The sequence below is a fragment of the Fusarium keratoplasticum genome, chromosome 9 (assembly GCF_025433545.1).
Source record: "Fusarium keratoplasticum isolate Fu6.1 chromosome 9, whole genome shotgun sequence".
NCBI classification, from domain to species: Eukaryota; Fungi; Ascomycota; class Sordariomycetes; order Hypocreales; family Nectriaceae; genus Fusarium; species Fusarium keratoplasticum.
In genome coordinates this window covers 2,947,789-2,969,208 of record NC_070537.1, presented here as the reverse complement: position 1 = coordinate 2,969,208, position 21,420 = coordinate 2,947,789, and the positions used below count along the sequence as shown (strand labels likewise).

General features: G+C 51.1%; 8 protein-coding genes across 8 annotated transcripts; 3 read left to right on the top strand and 5 right to left on the bottom strand.

The window, feature by feature from the left end:
- Positions 1-3,900: 3,900 nt before the first annotated feature.
- NCS57_01183500 (uncharacterized protein) lies at positions 3,901-5,299 on the top strand (the record flags this gene model as incomplete). The annotated part of the gene is made up of 2 exons (XM_053061532.1): positions 3,901-3,914; positions 3,973-5,299. 2 exons carry the CDS (start codon positions 3,901-3,903, stop codon positions 5,297-5,299), a joined length of 1,341 nt encoding a protein of 446 aa, XP_052909918.1.
- A 567-nt stretch (positions 5,300-5,866) lies between these two features.
- On the top strand, positions 5,867-7,325 carry NCS57_01183400 (uncharacterized protein; the record flags this gene model as incomplete). Its single annotated transcript, XM_053061531.1, has 7 exons — positions 5,867-5,987; positions 6,051-6,153; positions 6,301-6,466; positions 6,540-6,577; positions 6,630-6,767; positions 6,821-7,240; positions 7,292-7,325. 7 exons carry the CDS (start codon positions 5,867-5,869, stop codon positions 7,323-7,325), a joined length of 1,020 nt encoding a protein of 339 aa, XP_052909917.1.
- Positions 7,326-7,635: 310 nt separating this feature from the next.
- Positions 7,636-9,502, bottom strand: NCS57_01183300 (Carboxypeptidase; the record flags this gene model as incomplete). The annotated part of the gene is made up of 4 exons (XM_053061530.1): positions 7,636-8,259; positions 8,315-8,918; positions 8,979-9,095; positions 9,147-9,502. The coding sequence occupies 4 exons, from the start codon at positions 9,500-9,502 to the stop codon at positions 7,636-7,638; spliced, it is 1,701 nt and encodes a 566-aa protein (XP_052909916.1).
- Positions 9,503-11,448: 1,946 nt separating this feature from the next.
- On the bottom strand, positions 11,449-12,289 carry NCS57_01183200 (AB hydrolase-1 domain-containing protein; the record flags this gene model as incomplete). Its single annotated transcript, XM_053061529.1, has 2 exons — positions 11,449-11,781; positions 11,864-12,289. The coding sequence occupies 2 exons, from the start codon at positions 12,287-12,289 to the stop codon at positions 11,449-11,451; spliced, it is 759 nt and encodes a 252-aa protein (XP_052909915.1).
- A 421-nt stretch (positions 12,290-12,710) lies between these two features.
- NCS57_01183100 (uncharacterized protein) lies at positions 12,711-13,379 on the bottom strand (the record flags this gene model as incomplete). The annotated part of the gene is made up of 1 exon (XM_053061528.1): positions 12,711-13,379. The coding sequence occupies one exon, from the start codon at positions 13,377-13,379 to the stop codon at positions 12,711-12,713; it is 669 nt and encodes a 222-aa protein (XP_052909914.1).
- A 422-nt stretch (positions 13,380-13,801) lies between these two features.
- Positions 13,802-16,148, bottom strand: NCS57_01183000 (uncharacterized protein; the record flags this gene model as incomplete). Its single annotated transcript, XM_053061527.1, has 7 exons — positions 13,802-14,398; positions 14,452-14,983; positions 15,037-15,331; positions 15,385-15,575; positions 15,730-15,749; positions 15,831-16,005; positions 16,063-16,148. The coding sequence occupies 7 exons, from the start codon at positions 16,146-16,148 to the stop codon at positions 13,802-13,804; spliced, it is 1,896 nt and encodes a 631-aa protein (XP_052909913.1).
- An 841-nt stretch (positions 16,149-16,989) lies between these two features.
- NCS57_01182900 (uncharacterized protein) lies at positions 16,990-18,845 on the top strand (the record flags this gene model as incomplete). The annotated part of the gene is made up of 8 exons (XM_053061526.1): positions 16,990-17,245; positions 17,297-17,385; positions 17,447-17,801; positions 17,849-18,003; positions 18,056-18,165; positions 18,217-18,304; positions 18,361-18,472; positions 18,529-18,845. The coding sequence occupies 8 exons, from the start codon at positions 16,990-16,992 to the stop codon at positions 18,843-18,845; spliced, it is 1,482 nt and encodes a 493-aa protein (XP_052909912.1).
- A 35-nt stretch (positions 18,846-18,880) lies between these two features.
- NCS57_01182800 (uncharacterized protein) lies at positions 18,881-20,480 on the bottom strand (the record flags this gene model as incomplete). Its single annotated transcript, XM_053061525.1, has 2 exons — positions 18,881-19,166; positions 19,213-20,480. 2 exons carry the CDS (start codon positions 20,478-20,480, stop codon positions 18,881-18,883), a joined length of 1,554 nt encoding a protein of 517 aa, XP_052909911.1.
- Positions 20,481-21,420: the final 940 nt, after the last annotated feature.

Below are 21,420 nucleotides of genomic sequence, written 5' to 3'. Positions count from 1 at the left end.
TGGTTTTGAGGCACTCGCTCGGGTTGTCAAGTCCAGTGATCTTTGGAAGAAGTTTGCAGTCAGAATCATTACATCTGGGATGCTTGGAGTGCATCACGTTGTACTTGTGTGGCGAAAATGCAACACCGGCTGGCCCAGCCCAGCTGAGGATGTTGTCGTGGACCTGCTCCAACCTCTTGCGGTTGTCGGCGTATGAGTTCGAGACTGCCAGCAGGTAGGTGTCATCCACATAGGCGAATGCGTAGACGGTGACGCTGTTGTTGGTTGTCTTGTTGATCTGCTCGAGAATGGGTGCTGCGAAGAAGAGGAACAGGATGGGTGAAAGCGCTAGACTCTTTGTTAGCTAAAGTGTGGCGGAAGAAGCAGGGGTAGGATGCTTACGAGAGCCCTGCGGGATGCCAATATTCACAAAGAACGAGTCTGTAGTGCTGCTGGGCATCTTCAGGACTGTGCTGCGGTTGGAAAGAAATGACCAGACGAACATGATGATCCACCTGGGCAAGCGCTTCTGAACCAAGATTTCGAGGAGCTTCGCCCTTGCAATGTTGTCGCAGGCAGCCGAGATGTCGAGACCCATCAATGTTGCTTTTCTCATCATCCTCACCATCTTTCTCCTGACCCTCCTCCTCGTCTTCCTTGTCCAAGCTTCATAGACAGGATGAAGAAGGTCTTGGACGGCGTGGGAAGTCGATTCTCCAGCAGCACCGTACTGCGAACCGGGGAGGAGGTTGTGCGCCATGGCCAGATCCCTGAGACGATCCGCCATGATCTTCTCTAGCAACTTCCCCAGAGGCGGTAGAAGCGCAATGGGCCGCCAACTCTTTGGATCGCTATACGTCTTCTTCTCTTCCTTGGGGAGAATGACAGTGATGGCGTGTTTGAAGATGTCGGGGTGGTGGGAGAGCTCGAGGCAGGATTGGAACAATTTGGTGAGGACGGGGACGAGCTGGACGCGGGCCATCTTGAGAGCTTCGTTGGCGATCCCGTCGTTTCCTGCGGCCTTGCAGGTTGGCAAGTCCCGGATAATCCGGTCCACTTCCTCTTCCTTCAAGGATTGGTCGGCGTGGTGCTCCGCCCAAGACGGGCCCAAGTCGGGAGGCTGAAGATCGGGCGCGGACTCGCCATCGCTAGTCTCGGGCCACATGCTGTTCCTCAAGCAGGATCCCTTCTCAACCTCGGTCGAGTAAGTGACACCGTTGGACTGGAGGGTCGGGATGCGAGCCTTGTCTTTGGGTTGGCATATTCGCTTGGCCAGCCTAGCCATGTGATGCACGCCGCGTGGGTTCTTGGTCCTGTCGGGCACGAAACGACGCCAGCTTTCGTTCCTCTCTTTGGGTCCATCCCCCATGACTCTGTGAGCCCACCGATTCCAGTACCGACCCCATCTGCGACCCTTTCGCGGCTTGGGCGTGACCGTGGGAAGCCCTTCGTTTTGCAGCACTGATCGCGCGGCAGCGCTCGGAGGCCTGACCGGCGGCTTCAACGGGAACGCTAAACGTGTCGGCACCCATTCTTGGACGGCGTTGAGGAGGATATCGCGGATTGCGGCGGCGACTGCATCGAGTTGCTCACGCGTCTTGGGCTTGGGGAATTGAAGTTGTTTCAGGGCATCGGCTATGGCGGCCAGGTACCGTTCCTTCGGGGTCTTCTTCCAGAGGAAGCGTTTTGTCTCGTCTCTGAAGACCCCAATGTCCAACAACGTCTGGATAGGGCGATGGTCCGACGGTTTCCAAGAGGCAATCTTTTGGACGGCGCAGCTCAAAAACCGAGGGGCCATTTCCTCACTGATGTCAATGCATGACGCATATTTATTGACATCCTCTCCTCGCGTGTAAGTGAGCGTCCCTGGCTTCGTGACGCATCTCATCTTGGCCCCTAGCATACCGTCATGCCGGCGATTGGCCTTGGAACACTTGGAGTCTTTCCTGAAGAGCCGGCCAGCCCACTCCGGATGATGAAGGTTGAAGTCGCCCACGACGATGTCGCGCCGAGAAGCTGTCGTGTCCTCAATGAATTGGGCAACGTTTGCTGTCTTTTTCCGGTTGTAGATGTTATGAATGGCCACCTGGCCCGCCGCGGTTGATAGGTGCAGCGTGGCAGCGAGATTGTTGTTGTCCTTCTCACGGTATACCACACTCCAATGTTCCTTTGGGATGGAAATGTGAACATAGAAGCACACCTTGGCCAGGGGCAAGTGCTTGGTAGAATCCTTTTGCTCAGCAGGATTGTCACCTTCGAGGAGCGGTCTCTCGGAGCGGAAGTCCACATTGTAGGGGTGACAAGCCAGCCACGGAACATCCGCAGGAGGATCCTGAACCGCTATAATATCAGGAACGCGTCCCCGCGTTTTCCTTGCGTGTTCAAAGATGGGACGCAGCCGGTCAGGAGTGTTCTTCGCGTTGACTTGCAGGATGGCCAAGTTGGAGTCGCACATGGCTTGCACCTTGTGTTCCTTCAACCTCGTCTGCTGCAAGGTTCGTTCGCGGCCTTTGAGTCTGGCCATCGTGACAATCTGTCAAACGACACGAAGACGCAGGGTTGAGTTCTGAACCGAAAGAATCAAGGGTCGCGGCAACTGCCCCGCCCGATGAATATCTCGGGGCAGCTGCCGCGTGGGAAGAACCACGGGGTGGTATGGCAGGCAAAGGTGGGCAGAGTGGGAGTGTAGGCGGTTATCGACAAGTGGTAGACAGAGTGTTCAATGTTGAGAGGGAAAATGTAGGAAAGTTGCAGTGTGTTCGCCAAAAGAAGAGATGTCGGAAGAGGGAACAATGACAGCCGGATCAGCGACTCCTCTTACCTCAACCATATCTTCTCTCATTCAACGGCAATATGAGCCACCTCGGAACTCTCGGATACCGCCGAGATGTACCTTGAGCAAACGGCCAATTTCCGCAAAAAGTAGAACAGACAGTTATGAAATTTTGACAGGCTATTGTGGCGGGGTTGAGCACTGACCTGACAACGTTCGGAGCACGCCGTCTCGTCCATGCTGTTGGTATTTCGCTAAGGTACGTTGCGGGACCAAAGACAATGGGAAGAGTTAACTTTGGCTTCTGCACATCGTGAGCACAGCAGACCTCTCTAAAGCATCATTTTCATGCCTCCGCATTGCCAACCACACCTATCACACACATTCTATCTGTTTTCAAACCTCCCTCCCTTCTCCGTCTCACAATGTCTGCCCCTCCAACCGCACACGAGGGGGCCAACAATAGACCCAGTCACCGGAATGGATCTAGGGACATCTCTGCCAGTACCGAAGAGCCGCAGTTCTCTAGTCTATACGCGGAGAGAACGGAGTAAACGGTCCTCGAAGAACTTAGGAGAATTAAAGCCCAGTTGAAGGAACTCAACCTGAGACTTCCCGCACCCCCAGAGCTTGACGAGTATGAGTGTCTGGATATGCGGTACATGCTCAGATTGGCCTCGGATGAGGATCTGGTGGCCAAACTTGGAGTAGAAGGTATTCGAGATGCTCTTCACAAGCTCGGCGTGCCATATCTACATATCAAGAGCATCCGATACATACCCAAGCCTAGCTCTCCGGTCCTCGGCTCCGATGGTCAAATGATATCCGATCGCTGCGCATCGCTATTGATGATTGTCGGGTCCTACCAGGCCGAGTATGAGATTCGTAAAAGCTCTTCGCGAATCAGCGAGACCATTCAGTTTTCACCCAATTGCTTTATGCTTCAACGCAGGTATCAAGTACATGTCGAGGACTTCGAAAAGGACCAAAACAGGGGAACGTTCCCTGACTGGACCACGTTTTTCAGGCATTACACTTAATAATCTGACATTCAGGTCAGGGTTCGCTTCCATCGGTTCCTCATAGAGACCACCTCTCTCCAGATCGCCCTGCTCATTTGCCGATTGTCTATCAAGATAGGATTCACGATGTTCAAAGCCATGTAAGCTCCTTCAACACTGCTGCACCTCAAGACGAACACGCTGACGACCAATCCCCAGACCATTTCCGCTTCAAGGAACCCCACTGTTCTGTTACAAATGCAACACGCCCGGTCACTTCAAAGAAGCCTGCGGGTACGGCGAGTTTCGATGTGGACGTTACTCAAGACAACACAGCACTGCCAGTTGTCAGTCAGGTGACAAGCTCCAGTGTTGCAATTGCATGGGGCCCCATGCAGCCTGGGATCATCGCTGCAAAGACAAAAGATCGCAAGGAGAGCACTCCAAGGCCAGCTACCATCGCAAAGTTGGCCCTTTCTGGGCGCGCTGGGTGAATTCCGAGGACCCATCCTCAGCTTCGAAGAAACAGGCCAATCCGGTGCCCGAAACCAGCGAGCAGGAGCCTCAGAAACGCCAAAGGGTATCGAAAACTACTTTCACGAGCACGACTCCCCCCGCGACAAGCGGAGCGAAAAAACAGACAGTCCCCAAGAAGCCGCGAGGCAGGCCTCGCGGCTCCGCTCATGTATGTAGGGATCCACGACAAACCTCGATCCTGGAGTACCATCCCCCAGTCACAGCTTCCACAGCCACTGCAAGCAAGCAGGCTGCAAACGAGCCACTCTCTGGCACGCTTGACACATTGGGAGACACTGGTATGGTGGACACGGAATCCGATGATTCATCGGAGGAAGACATGAGTATGATGGACACAGATGCTGCTGGTTCTCATGAGAGTGCCGTGGCTCAAGGTCATAACGGGAATGGTGGTCCAGTTGCAGAATCCCAGCCCACCACCGACGCAGACATGGATATGACCGACTACACGATGGCCGATTCCCAGGGGAGCGCAGAATCCCAAGTTCTAGTTTTAGGGTCGGGTTCTAGTACAGCCAACGCTGAGAAGAAGAAGAAGAAGAAGAACTGGTGGAACCGGAGAAAGAAGGCAGGCAAGACGGCTGCTTTGGCAACGGACGAAACCCAGGAACAGGCAGAAGGTAGTGAAGGGACCAAGCCTCAGGCGAAGAACACTTTTAAGGTGAAAGTGCTCAAGGATCAAGCCCACTGTCCCGGAAACAATAACGAAAACGACAACAACATGAAGAAGAAGACGAAGGAGGGCAAGAGTAAGAATAAGAATGACGCAAAACGACAGGGTGAGGGGGCTACTACCTCTCAGGGGAACAAGACTGGATATAACGGCGAACTTGGCGCCAGTCTCGATTCAAGCAACGGAGCGAAGGAGGCGGCTCAAGGGACTTTGACTCCCGGTGGCAAGACAGGGCCAGGCAAGGGCAAGGGTAAGGGCAAGGCTCCTAAGGGGGCCAAAAGCCTGGAGAAGGATGTTGATATGGACATTGATACAACGACAGACTCGAGAGTCTAGGGTTGCAAGGAAACATACATCTAGGGTAGAGCGAGAACGAAGCACTGAGAGCCCCTGGGGGAGAATGACGAGGTGCAGTCGGACTGTCGGGAGTCATTTCACCACTGGGATGTAGGGGGCAAAGGCAGGGAGAGTTGCGGTTGTGTGTGCAGGTAACGATCGAGAGAAAGAGAGTAGGGTTTGGTGTTTGGAGAACTAATATAATCCACTTTTGTACGTTCTATAGTTGACTGCCTCGTTCAATGCGTGTTTTGGCCCCTTTTGACAAGTGCCAACAAGGCAGCAATCGGGGTCACTTGGCAGCCAACCGAGAGCCTGGGTGATGTGATTGTTGGTCCGGCATCCTTGCAAAGCATCTGAGAAAAGAGAGAACAAAAGTAACTTGGATCTTGATTGGCCCGGATTGCAACGTGATGCCAAGGACCTCGGGTATTAAAACTGGTCGTCGCCCATTTTTCTGGATGAGGGATATTGTCGCCTAACACAGCTTGCATGCTGTATCCTATTTGAACATCCAAGCAACTTATCGGCCGCACCTAGAGTCAACTTATACTCAGCTCAATCATAATGACGGGGAGAAACTTTATTGATGCTCCTGATGATGTTCATTTCACCCCTTTGGCATCGGATGAACAAGATCTAACCTTCAACCTAGGTGGCATACGACCAGGACTCGGCGTTGGGGGTTGTAGGCATAACGTCTTCTCGCCTTTTTATCATGATTTATTGAACCTCATTCCATTGACACTAGCTTGGGTAACAGGACACGGCGTCGTCGACCGAAAGTCTCAGAAGCTCCATCATCGATTACCGACAAGAGAACGGAAGAACCTATCATCGGTACAAGGATGGGAGTAAGCTACTTACAGCAGTTACTAGCTGTACAGTCAAATCTAACTACCTCGTTACCAACCTCAGAATATAACCTTCCCAATGACGAGTTGGAGAATGAGAGGCTAGGTATTCTCGTACACCCCCTCTTGGAAAGATGGCACGCTCAGACTCTATCTAGACCTCCAACACCATATGTTTCTCCTGACTTTTGATAACAAGCTGGGCCTCTCGCCTCCAAATCTTCCCGATTACAAGCCTTCACGGGTCCTTGACCTAGGAACGGGCACAGGACTGTGGGCAATAGATTTCGGTGATGAGCATCCTGAGGCTGAGGTATGTGGACAGACTTAACTTAGAGCTCGACCCAGGGTTGGAGCCACATAGCTAATTCTTTTCAAATTTATAGATCATCGGAGTCGATCTGTCTCCTATCCAGCCAAGTTTGTAAGGTGGCCACCTGCCTCCCTTTTTCTCTATAGCTAACATCTTCTACCAGCGTTCCCCCAAACGTTCAATTTCTCGTTGACGATATTGACGAGGAATGGAACTATTCCAAGCCCTTTGATTATATTCACAGTCGAATGATGAACTTTAGCATTCAAAACTGGGCCGAGTATCTGCAAAAGATGTTCCAGTAGGCACTCATTCTTGCCTTGTCTTTTTGATATGCCATACTGACCTAATCAGGAACCTTACCCCGGGTGGTTACGTTGAACTCCAAGAGATGGATGGTTTTTACGCGTCTGATGACGGCACTTTGTCCGATGACCACGCGCTGTCTAGATGGTGCACTCTCCTAGGAGAGGCAGCAGTAAAACTGGGCCGATCATTCCAACCAACCGATCAACTTGCCGCGATCATGAAGCAGGTTGGATTCAACGAGGTTGTCGAAACCCGGTTCAAGTGGCCGATAAACCGATGGCCCAAAGAGAAGAAGTACAAAGAACTCGGGGCGTGGAACAACCAAAACGCAAGTCAGGTTCTCGAGTCTGCTACACTCGCACCCTTCACACGAGTCCTAGGATGGTCGAGCGAGGAGGTTAATCTTTTTCTCATGGATGTGAGAAAGGACCTGAATAACCCGGACATCCATGCGTACTCACAGGTGTAAGTGCACAATCCCCTGATCCTTTTTCATCAATGCTCACTGATTCATAGCCGTTCGGTTTATGGGCGAAAGCCTCAAGTCTAATATGACATTGCGAGTTACTACAAGGGTTAGACCCAATGGCACTACCATTGATGCAATTGACTCGGACCCCCCGAGACAGCTTTCCTTCATTCCTGAAGTCAAGGCAAACGAGAAATTTGGTCATTTTTTCAGTCGAATCACATCTAGTCAAATTCTTGCTACATGGAGTCGGCTGGTCGTGCAAGCCCGAGTTCAAACCTCAGATAAGGATCGTCATCTACAGTTGATTTACCGCTCAGAGATTGAATCGAATCATATAAACATCTCAATGTCATCTATCTCATCTCTCTTCATACTAGCGAGCTAGCCATTAGTAACCATGTCCCTGTGGAATGTGCAGAGGGTTCGCTGGGGGCCGAAGGCCAGATCCTCCCTTGCCCTGGAAATGTCCCTTTTGTGTGGTAAAGTTCTCAATGGTACCCAAGTTCTTGATTCGTCCCAGCAACAACTCCAACACCCGGTAACCGGCTCCCGCGGTGTATCCAGGCAGCTCATGGCCCGCCAACTGAACCTCGTAGTAGGTCAGACCACGCTCATGTCCCCATTGTCCAACGGTGCCCGCTTCACTCAGTCTTCCACCATTGTACTCTGGGTGGAAAGGTACGTAAAACTGCTTGTCTTGGGGATACTTTTGGAACCCCTGCTTGCCATTCCAGGTGGCGTTCTGTAGCGCAAAAAGTGTGCCGTTGGGAGGCAAGAGGAAGTCAAGACGTCCAACGCCAATGATGGTGTTGTTGGTGTGTTCGATCACGCGGCGGAGGACGTTGTTCTGTGCTGGCGCAAGAGAAGTGTCGGAAGAATTCGAGTTAGGATCGCCTTCGCCAAAGACATTGTTAGGAGTGCACTGGTACCAATCAACCTGCGGTGCGTTGAGAGCCTTCTTGACATCTGTGCGGTTGAAGTAGACCTGTGCGCCGGGGGGAGAGTAGTCGCCCTGGAGAGTTCACGTTAGCATAGTTGCACCACAGATCTGCTGGAGAGTTACCTACCTGATTCACGATGCCCAACTGTGCATAAGTATGAGGGCAAGTGTCGGTAATGTGGTAAATGTTAAAGCAGGGGTTGGAATCAAGGGCAGCGCCGTAGGCATAGTCGAAAATATCGCAAGTGTAATTGCCCGAAGTATCAGCGTATGGGTCAGGGAGGACAGGGAACGGTCCCTTGGGAGGTGGGAAAGTCCCGTAGTGGTCGATGTAAGTGGAAAAGTTGCAGTGCTCATGGGTCCACCGAAGGGCGTTCAGGGCTGTCTGGTTGAGGTTGATGAGGTTCTGCCAGTACTCAATGTATGGGTAGATGACGGCCTGTTGCTGCAGGGTGCCGTCTCCGATGATGGGATCGTTGATGGCGACACCGCCCAGCTTGTAGTATGTGTCGTCATTGGCCGTAATGAAGGCGTCAGCGATGTATGGGACATAGTAGCCAGCATACGACTCTCCAGTGATATAAGTCGTAGCTCCTTGAAGCTCAAATGCCTCAATAAAGTTACGCCAGAAGCCAATGAACTGAAGACCAAGCTCGACCTCGTTGGTGATGTTGGGCTTCCCCTGACTGTAACCGACACCTACAGGCTGCTCAATCCAGATGACGTTTGTCCTGAATTGATTTGTCAGTTTTGGCTGTAAAATGGTCTGTTCATCGAGGAAACAATCTCACAGGTTTGTCCAGCTGTATGAGTTTGGAGTAGGGGCCAAGGTGCCATCTTGCCAAAGAAAAGGGCCGTTCTCAGTCAACAAGCCACTCAGAGAACTGCAGCCCGGACCTCCGTTGAGCCTTGCAGATATGGTTAGAGTATTATTCCAGATGTTCTCAAGGCAAACTTACCAGATAACCACTTCATCACCGGCATGAGGGTTGGTGCTGGGAAAGAACCAAAAGTACAGTTCTCTGGACTCATCAGGGTCTTTAGAGATTGGCAGCAGACCGGCATATGACTCGCCAATGTCAAAAGCTACCTCCGGAATGGCAGATCCATTGACGACAAACTTCTCAGTGTGCTTGTTGAGGAACTTGGACTTGCTTCTGGCCTCCAGAATCGGGGCAGAGGGAGGAGCCGGGGCGCGCTTCTGATCATACCGACGGGGATGCTCCTTATTGAAGGCATTCAGGGCACCCCGGTTGAAAGCTGCCTGGGACAGGGTCCCGAAGGCAAGAAGAGCGCCAAACAACTTGAACTGCATGACGGAGAAGGTTATGGCAGCGCGATCATGCCAAGAGAAGAGGTTACCGAGCCAAGTCTCGAGGCTTTTTATAGAAGAGCATATCGGCCGTCAATCATGGCTCATGTAATCTATCTCTCTCGCGTCATCTGCAAGCTGATGTCACGACAGCGGATCACGGCACGTTGAGAGGGACGAAGATCTCATGTTTGGACCACTTTTCGTCGGGCGAAGCAACGCCGGCAAAGTCGGCAGCACGCATAGTGAGGACCTTTGTATCGCACAGCCCAATGAGGGACAGTGTGGGGACAAAAGTTCCGCCTCGCCGGGGGCTCCAGTGTCGAATATATTTCGACCTCGGAGGTGATTCATGTGCGACCTTCCTTTTCTGGGGTCCTTGTCCAGTGTTTCGTCTTACATAGATTCCTCCAGGCCGCAGTGATTGGCCTCTGCGTCTGTCGATGCAATGCCCTTTTGTGCATTTCTCCGCAGCTAGCGGTGAGTGCGATAAAGGCTGTCCAATCGGTTGCCTCGCAGGATTGGGATCGGCCACATCACGCACGCTCGTATACCGTGACGCGTGGGGCTCTCAAGACCCAAACGCCTCCGAGCCTGTCACGGATAGAGCCATCATCGTCTCTGCCTCGAGATGCAATGCGAGGAAGTCATGAACTGCATCGCTGTGCGCCATGGCAGCGCCACCGCGTGGACGGTTGGTTACAGTGCAGCGGGTGACGCCGGAACCTAATTTTAATCCAGCCACAGCGCTCTAGCCAGTGAGATGCACGCTCCAGATTAGCTATCGACCGAGCAGTGCCCTCGTGTGGCGGGGACCACGCACAAGCCTCTCAGAATCTTGACGGAAGAGGCCATGGCGTTGCTGCACCTCTCTCACTCAGGCTCACGGGGCGACAATTCCAGGTTAGAGTTTTCTAGCTCATCTGCTTCTCCCATCGAAAACGCCTTGGCGTCTCGGGGTCTTCGAGAAGCAACATGTCAGCTGCCAGACGTTGTTGGCGAAACCTAGAAATCCTTGGCGTCTTGGCTTACCCAAGAGGATGGTCCCAGCCGATCAGTTGAGATGTGCATGTATCAAAGCTGGTATTTCAATACTTGGATAGAGGCTCCTTTACACAGTTCACAGCCAGAGCAGGGGTCAATCAATACAATTCCTCGGTACCTTGCTTTTTCCCGCTCTTATCATCAAACGCCATCAGCCACAACAACAAAAGCCGCATTTATCAACAATACGTGACAGCATCAAAACCCAATACCGTAAAATACCGCAACCCAGGGATTATGTTTCCATGGCTGTCGCTATAGAAAGTCAAAGGTGAAGAAACGAATCTTGCAGACAAGATGCCACCTTTCCTTCCCCCAAGAGGGGACTACTCAACAAGTGGCAAGATCTTGGAGCATGTTAGCCCACACCACCACGATCCAAAGCCTTAAGATTGGTTTCGGTGTCAAGATCGCGCCACGTGCTCATCCATATAGACTTGGCAAACTCTAGTCAAGGTTTTCACCTTTGACCTTTACCAGAGTTACAGGGTAGGACGCAGAGTCATGTTAAAGTCGGTCGCTCTTGGGCTCTACGCTGGTACTGTTTAGACAAAGAGGCACGGATGGGCAACAAACCACAAAGCAAAGCGAATGGTGAAGTAACTCGTATAGTAGTTAAATGCCTTGTTATGCAAGGGTGGGATATTCTGTGCAGCGGCTCATCAAGGGCAGAGGAGCATGTGGGTCAGGTTATTGAGCGAGTCAGGCTGAATAATGATGCAATGTCGTTGCAGGCTGTGATAAAGTGACCTCTTGAGTGCGTGTATCTGACGGTCATCCAATGCTTAAAAAAAAAAAAATCACTTGTACTATCTCTGATTATCTGATGCCGCTGCTGGGTTGCCCAGCGCTGGACAGCTACTCACCCCAAACACCACTCAAGCGGACAATCTCCACGGCCGATTCTATGCGTCGATACCATCAATAATTTCAACCAGCCTGGATAGAAACCCCGGATCCAAATAAGGGCTATGCCCAGCAGCAAGTCGTTCAATCTTCACTGTGTCGCCCATGGCCCCTGCCATTGCAAGCTGGCCCTCAATCGGAATAGCTCGATCATTTTCGCAGGCCACATAAGTTTTGGGAACCGCAATGTCCGTGGCAACAAACTGGGAGGGCGTCTCAAAGCTTGCTGTGCTTTGGTATACGCAATTGGCGAGCATTCGGTCTGCCAGCTCCGACTCGATATCGTGGTAGAATGCATTCTTGGCACTCTCATTTAGCGGAAGGTAGTCATCCTGATAGAGTTAGATCTCATTCCTCTCATTTTCCCAAGGCTAACTACGTTGGCAGCCCACTTGGGCAAGGGATGCCACTTACTGTTCGGTCCATGAAGGGCCCGTATGTTCCGCCGATCGCCGTTTTCAATGATAGACCTCTGGCTGGCAAAGCAAACGATGCGACGTAAACGATGTGCTTGATACCTCCCTTCAAACCCTTGTCCCTTCTTTCATGGATTTGGTAGCCCTCGACAGCTGCAGATCCAGGGATACCGCCATAGCTGTGGCAGACAACAATTATTTCCTTTCCGTCGCTCAGGGGAGATTCCATGGCTTCGTGAATAGCTGCAACATCGTCCAGGTGAGTCTTTCCTTTGATGTCGGAAACCTGTCCAACAGAGGCGTTTTTGGGCTGGATGACGGTGAAACCCCTCTCTGTCAACTTGTCTTTCAGCATGGTATAGTGGCTAGGCAGATGCCAAGCTCCATGCACCAAAACAATGGTGGGCTTCTCTGGGGTAGACATGGCTGGTGGCAGGTGATTGGTTACGAAGAATAGCAATGTTGGAAGATAGATAAAAGAGAAACAAGAACTGAATGAAGAGCTGGGTCTCGTCTGTTTAAGACCAATGCTTCTGATGAATCCCACGTCAGCCCTAAATCCGTCATGACACGTCATGGTTGAACTATGCACGGTGTTGAGAGCTGTGCTGACCTGGACCCTGCGTTGGGGGCTGGGCGGTAGTTGCCGGGTTGGCGTTTTTGAGAATCATCAGATCACTTCATATTTGAAACATAATACTGCTCCAGTAGGATAAAAGACACATTTTTGTTATCTTTAAAGAAGAAATGATTGGGTGGATATGAGTTGAGACTTTTGATCATGTGCTACCTCCTAGAATGCTTGTTGCCACCTCCGCATAGTCTCCCCTCGATCAGAAATCTGGTTAGACCACGAAATTACTCTTGGGAGGCTCAGCCCCTAGAGCCAACCCCATCTCCGGATCGCATTTCTTCATGGCCTTTTGATATGCTTCTCGACTTCCCACGCGTTGAAGGTACCTCAGCACATTTGGATACTCCCCCAAGCTGTACGGGGTAAAGTATCTCATCGTCGTGAGGGAGAACACCACCATTACATCTGCCACAGTAAACTCGTGACCTGCGAGCCATTCATTATCGCCCAGTCTCTTTTCCAGGGCATCCAAGGTCCGATTGAACCTGTCCCGGGAGATGACCATGAGTGGGTGGTCCACGTCCAGCCCGGCTGCTCGAGTAGCCATCGTGCGACCCAGTCCAGGTTGAAAAGTTCCATCAGCCCAGTGCCACCAGTACAAAAAGTCTGCATAAGCTGGGTCGGCGGGTTTCAGAAACAGCTTCCCATTGCCGTACTTGTGGCAAATATATTCGATGCAGGCGCAGCTTTCCGCCAAAGTCAATTCGCCGTCTTGGATAACGGGCGCGGCTCCCATAAAGTGTAGTGCCTTGTATTCCGGCGGCGCCAAGAGCGGAGCTCTGTCGTAGGTCTTGAGCTCATATGCGATGCCCAACTCCTCGCACAGCCAGGAGATCCGCTCAGACTGGGAGACGTGAAGGTGGTGGATGACAAGGGGCATACTGAAAGTGATTTGGGACAACTGGAGGGATTCTGGAGACAAGGACTAAAAAGGTCACAGTCCGGCCGGAGTTTCGTTTATATAGTCCTAGTTAAGAGCGAAGACATCGACTCTATACTTATATTCTTGAAGCAGAGGCACCTTTCCTTTACGGGAGCTATCTCCCGAGGCATTTTCCGGTCCCACCAGGTTTGGTATAGTCGCTAACCAATCAGCTTATTAACCGATACGGGAATTGGCTCTCACCGACAGTAGTCAGATCATGATGCGCTTGACAAATAGCTTTTTGAAGCTTGTCAAATGGCTGATGACGCGTGGTTCCATCTGAGAACCCAAAAGAACTCATAAGGCTAGTTGCCATCTCGTATTATAGCTGTCTTCGGCTTCATCTTCGGCCCTTTTATGATTTATCTAGCTACACATCAGTCGCCCTTCTCTGCTGGCATGTCCAAAAAGTCCCACGTCAACGGTTCTGTGCCCAGAAGCGAAGGGTCAATGCTCATAGTGTCCGGAAAGAAATTGGCCATTTCAGCGTCAAAAAGAGAGTTGAACACATCCAAAGTTGGCCATTCACTGGCAACTGCATCGACTTGCTGGCGTTCCGCCATATTTTGGAGCCCGTTCGGTTCAGTTGCTTCTTGTTGAAGACTGGGACTTTGCGGTCTCATGCAATCCAAGCTCCTCTGAGCGTCTGAAGATGGTCGTGGACCGGTCTCCAGTTCTTCGGTATTCTTTGCCATCGTCTCGGGTAGCTGCTCTGTCACGAAGAACGGCGTAGATGATGGTCCATCACCCACATCATCACTCTCGACCCTAAGCGTATTACTTTCCTCTCCCGGCCGTATGTACCCACCCTCACTCGACCGCAAAACCCCAGTAAACTCCAAGATAGAGGGCCTAGCTAGGGAAGCGTCGGCTTTGAAGCTGGTAAACTCGGAGATGTCGGCATACTTGGGCTCATTGCTGACGATGGGCGGGTTTCGCTGGTGGATATCATATAGGCACCGGGCGTATATTTCCTGCCACACGCTTCAGTCTTTCTTGGTCATTACCATCAGCCCAGCGGACTTACCAGCAGCGAGGCAAGCTTCCAGTACGGGCTCATGGCCTGCATCATCCTGACGTTCGCCCCAACATTGGCATAGGCCCTCTCTCTGATGGTTGGTTGGGAACACCACAAGAATGGGATATGTATTGCACAGCTACAATATGCTGCGTAAGCAACATAACTTAGCATCGCACTAAGCCGGGTGCTCTTCGACAGGACACTATTGATGAGTTCGGAGACTATGCCAGCATGCTCGAAAGCAGTTTGGGCCGATAACTGCCGAGCAGATGACCAACTCCCGTCTCCTTTAGTCCAACAGAAGAGAGGAACTATAGAGGCATGGAGAGCACAAAGAGACTGGTGGTAGACGAGGTTGGTCAGCAAAATTGTAGAGAATTGTTTCTGTTCAACGCCTCTCATGTCGTGGGGATCCAACTTGAAGTCTGGCTGCACCGCCTCCCACCAAGCCGATAGTTTATTCTCAATGGTGCAAATGTCTGCAATTTTGCTATCCATGCCAGCTTCTGGAGTTTTGACGGCACAGACAACATGGCACCTTGCAAGAGAATGATTAATTTTCCTCGAATGAGCCAGGGACACGTTTCTCACCAAAGAGTCAACCCTCGGATCAACTCAGCAAAGATGCTTCTGCTGTTTCCTTTTGAGTTCAAGTATGAAGAGGGAGCCTTTGAGGCACCTTGCCGGAAATCTGGTTCCGGCCAAGGCAAAGCCAAAGCCTGAATATCTGCGATTGAATTAAATCGAAACAGTTTTTCCGAGCTGAAGCAATGCATCAGATAGCAAGCCCAAAGTCGCCTTCGTCTAATCTCCGAAGTTAGTAGTCCCGCGTCTCGCGATCTTGGCGGGCCAAGACCAATAATATGGATCAGCTGACACGCGTTGCCTATTATAAAATGAGACATGCCCGATACCATGATTATGTGAGACATATTGTACCTTTGTGGAGATAACTAACCCGCCATGAGCCCTGGCTGTGCCAGAACAAGGCAAGGTTGAAGAACGTAACGAGATTGTCCTCGTGGAGCTCCTCGGCCTCCTGGAACACCAGTTTACCGGCCTTTTTTGCCCATTCAATCATGAAACCCTGGTCCTTAAGGATGAATCTACCAGCTTCATCGCGATAGAAGCTGAGTGACCAATGTTAGCCGCGAAACAAATTTGGGGTCCGGCTTACTTTGCTCCCCAAGCGCAGATGCTTAGAAGGACGTGAGACCTGACATTACGTGCTGCAAGTGTTTCGAGGAAAGTCGGTTTATGAAGTAGCAAGTCCGATTGGTATACATTGCCAAAGTATTCTTCGACTAATCTTGTTATGAGAGAGACCGGTATACCGTGATAAGATTCTTCATTCGGATGGCTCGGAAGAATCTTGGGCTTCAAACAACGGCCTTCCGATCCAGCAGAATGAGTCCCCTGTTGACTCGATAATAACGCCAAAGGCCTGGGTTCTCGTTGGTATCGGACAGTTTGGTCATGATTGGTGGTTTCGCTGTAAATGCATCTATGGTTGAGCCGAGTGCAACGTCGACAACGTGGCCGCTCACCAGAGCAGCGAATCTAGGGTTATCCTAGTGTTAGTGAGAGAACCTCATTGCATAGCGTGACAGCCAGTACCTTTTGCTTTTTGCAAGTGCCACAAGCCTTGCTTGGCCTCCCTGGAGCAGCTGGCATGACCGCGCAATTGAAAGCATAGATGTCATCATGTCAGCACCAAGCGAGAGTCCACGGTTGCTCTAGTTAGGCTGAGCTAGGAAAAACGATTGTCCGACGACAAACTGCATATTTATTCTTCAATTCATCATTAGTCCTTTCCCACTCTCCTGATGCCCCCACATCGCCATGTTGGTATGCTCTCCAGAGCCCCAGAAGTCTCAGATTGCCATCGATCAATGTATGAACATACGAACTTGTGCACAGCTTGTGATTCAAGTCTTTGCTCCTGTCTTAAATGTTTGCCGGATGGGGCAACCTGCACACGTCTCTTTCCGGGGAGCTCCAAGTTCATACCCCCAACGGATACAATAAACCCGAGCTACCGACAAAAACATCAGATATAGCGAGCGACTCAAGCATGATGATCAGGCGGCTTGCTCCCCCTGCCTGCTATAACACCTCCTAACCTTAATTCTACCGGGGTCAGCCGCTCATTGTGGGGTTAAGGTCGCACTGGAAACAGCCGAGGGACTTGATTGAAGCGCATCGCCCCCAAAACCGGCGGGGGATCGGCGTAATACCAGGAACCACACCACGACTATTGGTCGTCTTGTTATTTATCCGTCGAATCCCCGCATACATCACGCTTTGCGGTCAGAGAGCCCGAGCCTTGGCACTGTCATGTCTGCAAGGTTGGCGCAATTGAGCATTGAGATGCGGAGTAACTGCCAGACTAAGACATGGGCACCGTTCGACCTGTCCATCATCGGGTCAAGATGTACCGAATGATGCTATAAATTAGACGAGCGTCTCTGTCTCATGAGCCCCAGAATACTTGCCACTTGTCTCTCGTATTCCGCATTTGATCCCCGGTCTACCTTTGTCAACATGACAGTGAAACTCTTGACCACACTGGTCTTTGCCGCCTGCGCAAGCGCCAAGTGGATCGTTCCCGGCGCTAGATGGCTCGACACTGATGGCAACATCTTCAACGCTCATGCAGGAGGTCTGTGTGTTGACCAAGAGAGCGGTAGATTCTACTGGTTTGGTGAACACAAGACCCAAGGCCAGGAGGAGGGTGGCGGCATCTCTGTCTACAGCTCTGATGATCTCGCCACGTGGACATCACACGGCCTCGCTTTGAGTATGTGACGGATTTTATCCCTACTGAGAACTATTATTGACAATTCTATAGAGCCTGTCGAGGACCACCCTTACATCTCCCCCCACAGCGTCATCCAACGCCCCAAGGTCTTGTACAGCGAAGAAACGGGCAAATACCATGTACGAGAAACCCTACCGTCCAGTTCATAACCATTAAAGGCCCATTTGCTAACCCCATTAGATGTGGTGGCACGCCGATGATAGCAAGTATAGTCTGCTCCTCCAGGGACTTGCTACTTCCGACAAGATCGCCGGGCCATACAAGTTTGACCACGCTGCCGCCCCTCTCGGAAACTGGTCTCAGGACTTTGGTGCCTTTACCGATTACAAGACAGGAGAGTCGTATTCCCTCTACTCCAATGGCGATCGTGTCGAGGGCCGCGACGTCTACATCAGCAAGTTCAACAAAGACCTCACAGAGGTCGAGGAGGTCACCTACCGCTTCAACAAGTATGACTTTGAGGCGCCTACCATTATCCAGACCGACAAGAGCTACTGGACCTTGATGAGCCACAAGACTGGCTACCGCCCTAACAGTGAGTGCTGGGTTTTTCGATGCACATGCAGACACTCACCGCTTTAGATGTTGTGGCTATGCGAGCCGACAAGCTTGAGGGTCCTTGGTCACAACCCTTCTTCGTCTCTCCCGCCTACACTCGAACTTTCAGCACTCAATCCGGCTTCTCTTGGAGAATCAAGGGTACTAAGAAGACTACCTACCTTTACATGGCCGACCAGGTATATTGACACTTCATTGTCTTATTAAGGTCTGTAAACTGACTTGGTATAGTGGGATTTGCTATCTCTCTGGGAGAGCCGCAATGTTTGGCTACCCATTGAGATCGACGAGGACGACCGCAGCCTCAAGGTTGTTTGGCACGACATTTACGATCTCAACGTGTATGGAACCAGAAGGGAGAAATAGAAATGCGTACGCTAACCGTTTTGCAGTAAAACCGGCGAATGGAAGCCCGTCAAGGGAAAGACATATGTCTCGAAGCAAGCAAAGCTGGCTGGAGATGCTCATCTCCAAGAAGCTGTAGGTTACTTTATGTTGCAAGACACATGAAATATGCTAACCTTAGTCATCTCCAGACCTTTGGAAGCGACCATGTTATCGCGACAGGCATCTATGGCAACGATAGCACCGCCACCTTTACCGTGAATGGAGAGGGCCAAGACCAATGGGTCTCCTTCTATCATCAGAGTTAGTGGCACCTTGTACTGCCTATTCTAGCTGCCTCTCTAACAACATTCTTTCAGACATTGACGACATGGGTTTCGGTGACCAGCCCATGGGCGCACCCGATCGCATCAACGGCACCTGGCAGATCCGCCGCATCAGCAGCGTCGTCGTCAACGGCGAGACCGACAAGGTCCACACGCTCTATCAGAAGGATACCCACAAGGGTATCCTCTTGTCCACTCCTCTTCTCCTTCCCCTCAAGAAGGGCAAGAACACAATCACTGTTGGAGGTCTGCACAACGGCTTCGATTACAAGGGCGCGGATCTTGATCGCATTGTTGTTTATCCTCCCGAGAAGAAGAAGGGAAAGCGTAGCCACGCTCGATGGTTTTAGAGATAGACTGCATTGAAGCCGAAAATACAACAAGCCTAGTTGCGGCCAACTTGGTCATCTATTAGTCGCAAAATCTCGTCCGCAGCTGTAGCCCTTCCACCTCCGTTTCGTCCACAAAGCTCTGCTAGTGACCTTGACTTGGCTGTATACTCGGCATTGTTGTCCAGAGCCACATCGATGAGTGCTTCTGTGAGCTCTGACTCGATCCATCTCGGACATCCCTTCTTACTTCCCCATCTTCCAATGCCTAAGAGCTCAGCCTTGGAAGCAAAGTCATAGCAGTCGAACCAACAAGGAAGAACAACTTGAGGAACACCAGAACTAAACAAATCAGTATACGCACTCACTCGTGAGAATGGAGACTTACCAAACAGCTTCGTTATAAGAATTAGCACCGCCGTGACTGACTGCACACACCACGTTTCCAGTCTCAAGAATCGAGCTCGGCTCAGAAGCAACCCAGTTCACGATCCGGACTCGGTCCTTGTCTATCTCGTTGCTCAGCACTGTATGAACTGCCGAGCCAGGCCCAACATCAAAGTCCCCGCTGCGCTCCAAATCCTTCTTGAGTTTCCACAGAACTTGGAGCCCAGGCCGTTTCTGCTTCGAAGATGCTGTGTCGATGAGGTTCTTGAGCGAACGCGCCATTTCCACAGCCTCAGTTTCGGATGTCAGACAGTGAGTGCCGAGGTTGATGTAAATAACAAGACCTCGACTCAGCCAAGCCGCCAGATCGCCATCAATATTCTCCAGCGGTCGAAGAATAGGTCCACATCCAAAAATCTTGTCCATATACGCCTTTGGAGGGCCCACCAGATCCAGGCAGGGAAAATCGATCTCGGGACGGCCGCTAATGAGAACCCGATCAATGCCGTCGAGACCGGTATGAAGCATCGACAAATTCTCAACGAGCTCGAGTTGCGGAATATCAGTAAGCTCTCTGACCTTGGCTGTCATTGTGGGTTTGTGATTGTCCCCCGCCATGATTACGATCAAGCGAAAGAGAAGATAGATGTTGAGAGGGACATAGAACCATGGGACAGGCATGGGAATTCCAGATCCTACAACAGCCCATTTCCAGAACGGGGCACCACGAGGCTCTAGGTGGTGAACGTAGTCCTTCATGGAGTTGGGAGAGAAGATGGCGAAGGTAAACGCTTTTGAGACGCGACTTTTCATGTGCTTCCCCGCTGTGATACCCGGTGAGAAGATGGGGTCGACGAGAACGATATCTGGCTCCAAGGTCTCAATCAGGGTGCAAATATTGTTGAAGATGGCTGTAAACTCCTCAGGCGTCCAGCACAGAAAAGCCCAGGTCGTGATGAACCGTATCGCTTGGGGCGCACTCCATAACCCTGGCTTTAGTAAAGACACCGAGAACATGTGGTTCGAAGGGTCTTGACTGCTGTTCAGACACTCGAACATGGTGCGGCCAGGAAACGAGTGGAAGCTAATGGGGGATTGTTTTCCATCCTTCGCCAACGCCAGGTTCAGTGTCTTTTCGAGCTGCGGGAATGATGCGATGTGAAGCTCAACGTTCGGATCTCGCTCCAGCAAAGCGTGAGACGTGGCAATAAAAATATTTGCCTGCCCAAGCTCACAATTTGTGAGCATAAGCACTTTGCGTCGAGCCATAGTAACGACGCAGTTTGGAGTCGAACTGTGACAATTGGGTAATTATCGTGGAGGTCAGAAAGAGCGGAGATCAAAAGACGATGCGCGAGATAGGGACCGCTCTCTATTAATTTCCCGCCATTTCAATTCCTACGCTTGTCTCCGGGCCGGTGAGTTTCGCGTCTCGGGCTCTCAGCCACTGTCTAGGGTCTAACTTGGAGCGTACTAAGTCGCATCGCCTAACGGCACGCAAGCCTTGATCCATATTGATTGGATCCACAGCAATGATCAATTTGCTCGGTTGATACGTTGATTGCAAGGAGTGAGACGAGCTATGCAAGGTAGTAAGCACTAGTCAAGCCAGGAGTGTCAGACGGAGAGGTTGGCGAAGTGTGTGATCTTACCTCGTCTACTCAGACTGCTTGATTTTTTACTTTAGAATAGTTGGTGCGCCCTAGGTGCTTTGTAGCATCAAGGATTAACCAGATATTTTGAGCTGGCTTAAAGCATGTTGATCATCTCCGTTATATTCATTCCCCACACATAGTATGGCTATGCGTGTCGTAGATTAGTAGCCTTCTCCAGGATACCTTTCTATTTTGGCTTTCCTTTCAATCTTGCCCCTTTTGGTATTGCCCGGTGTAATGTACATGTGTATCTGAGCGTGAAATAGTTGTGAGAGGGGCATAGAGTGGTAGCCAAGACTGTGTCTGCATGAGATCAGCACCCAAGCTCTTCCACATAGGCTTAATGCTGGTCCAGCTCTGTAAAATACTAAGAAAACATGAGACATCAATTTTATTGCCAATATTATTGTCAAGATTTTGTTGATGATTCTGCCACCCCTGTGAAGGAGGACATCTGCTCTACCACAAATACAAAGACCACCATTATTGGCACATAGCAGGGTTACAAACCAATGCCCTCAAAGGTCGAACCCACCGTCTTAGAGATATTCGCA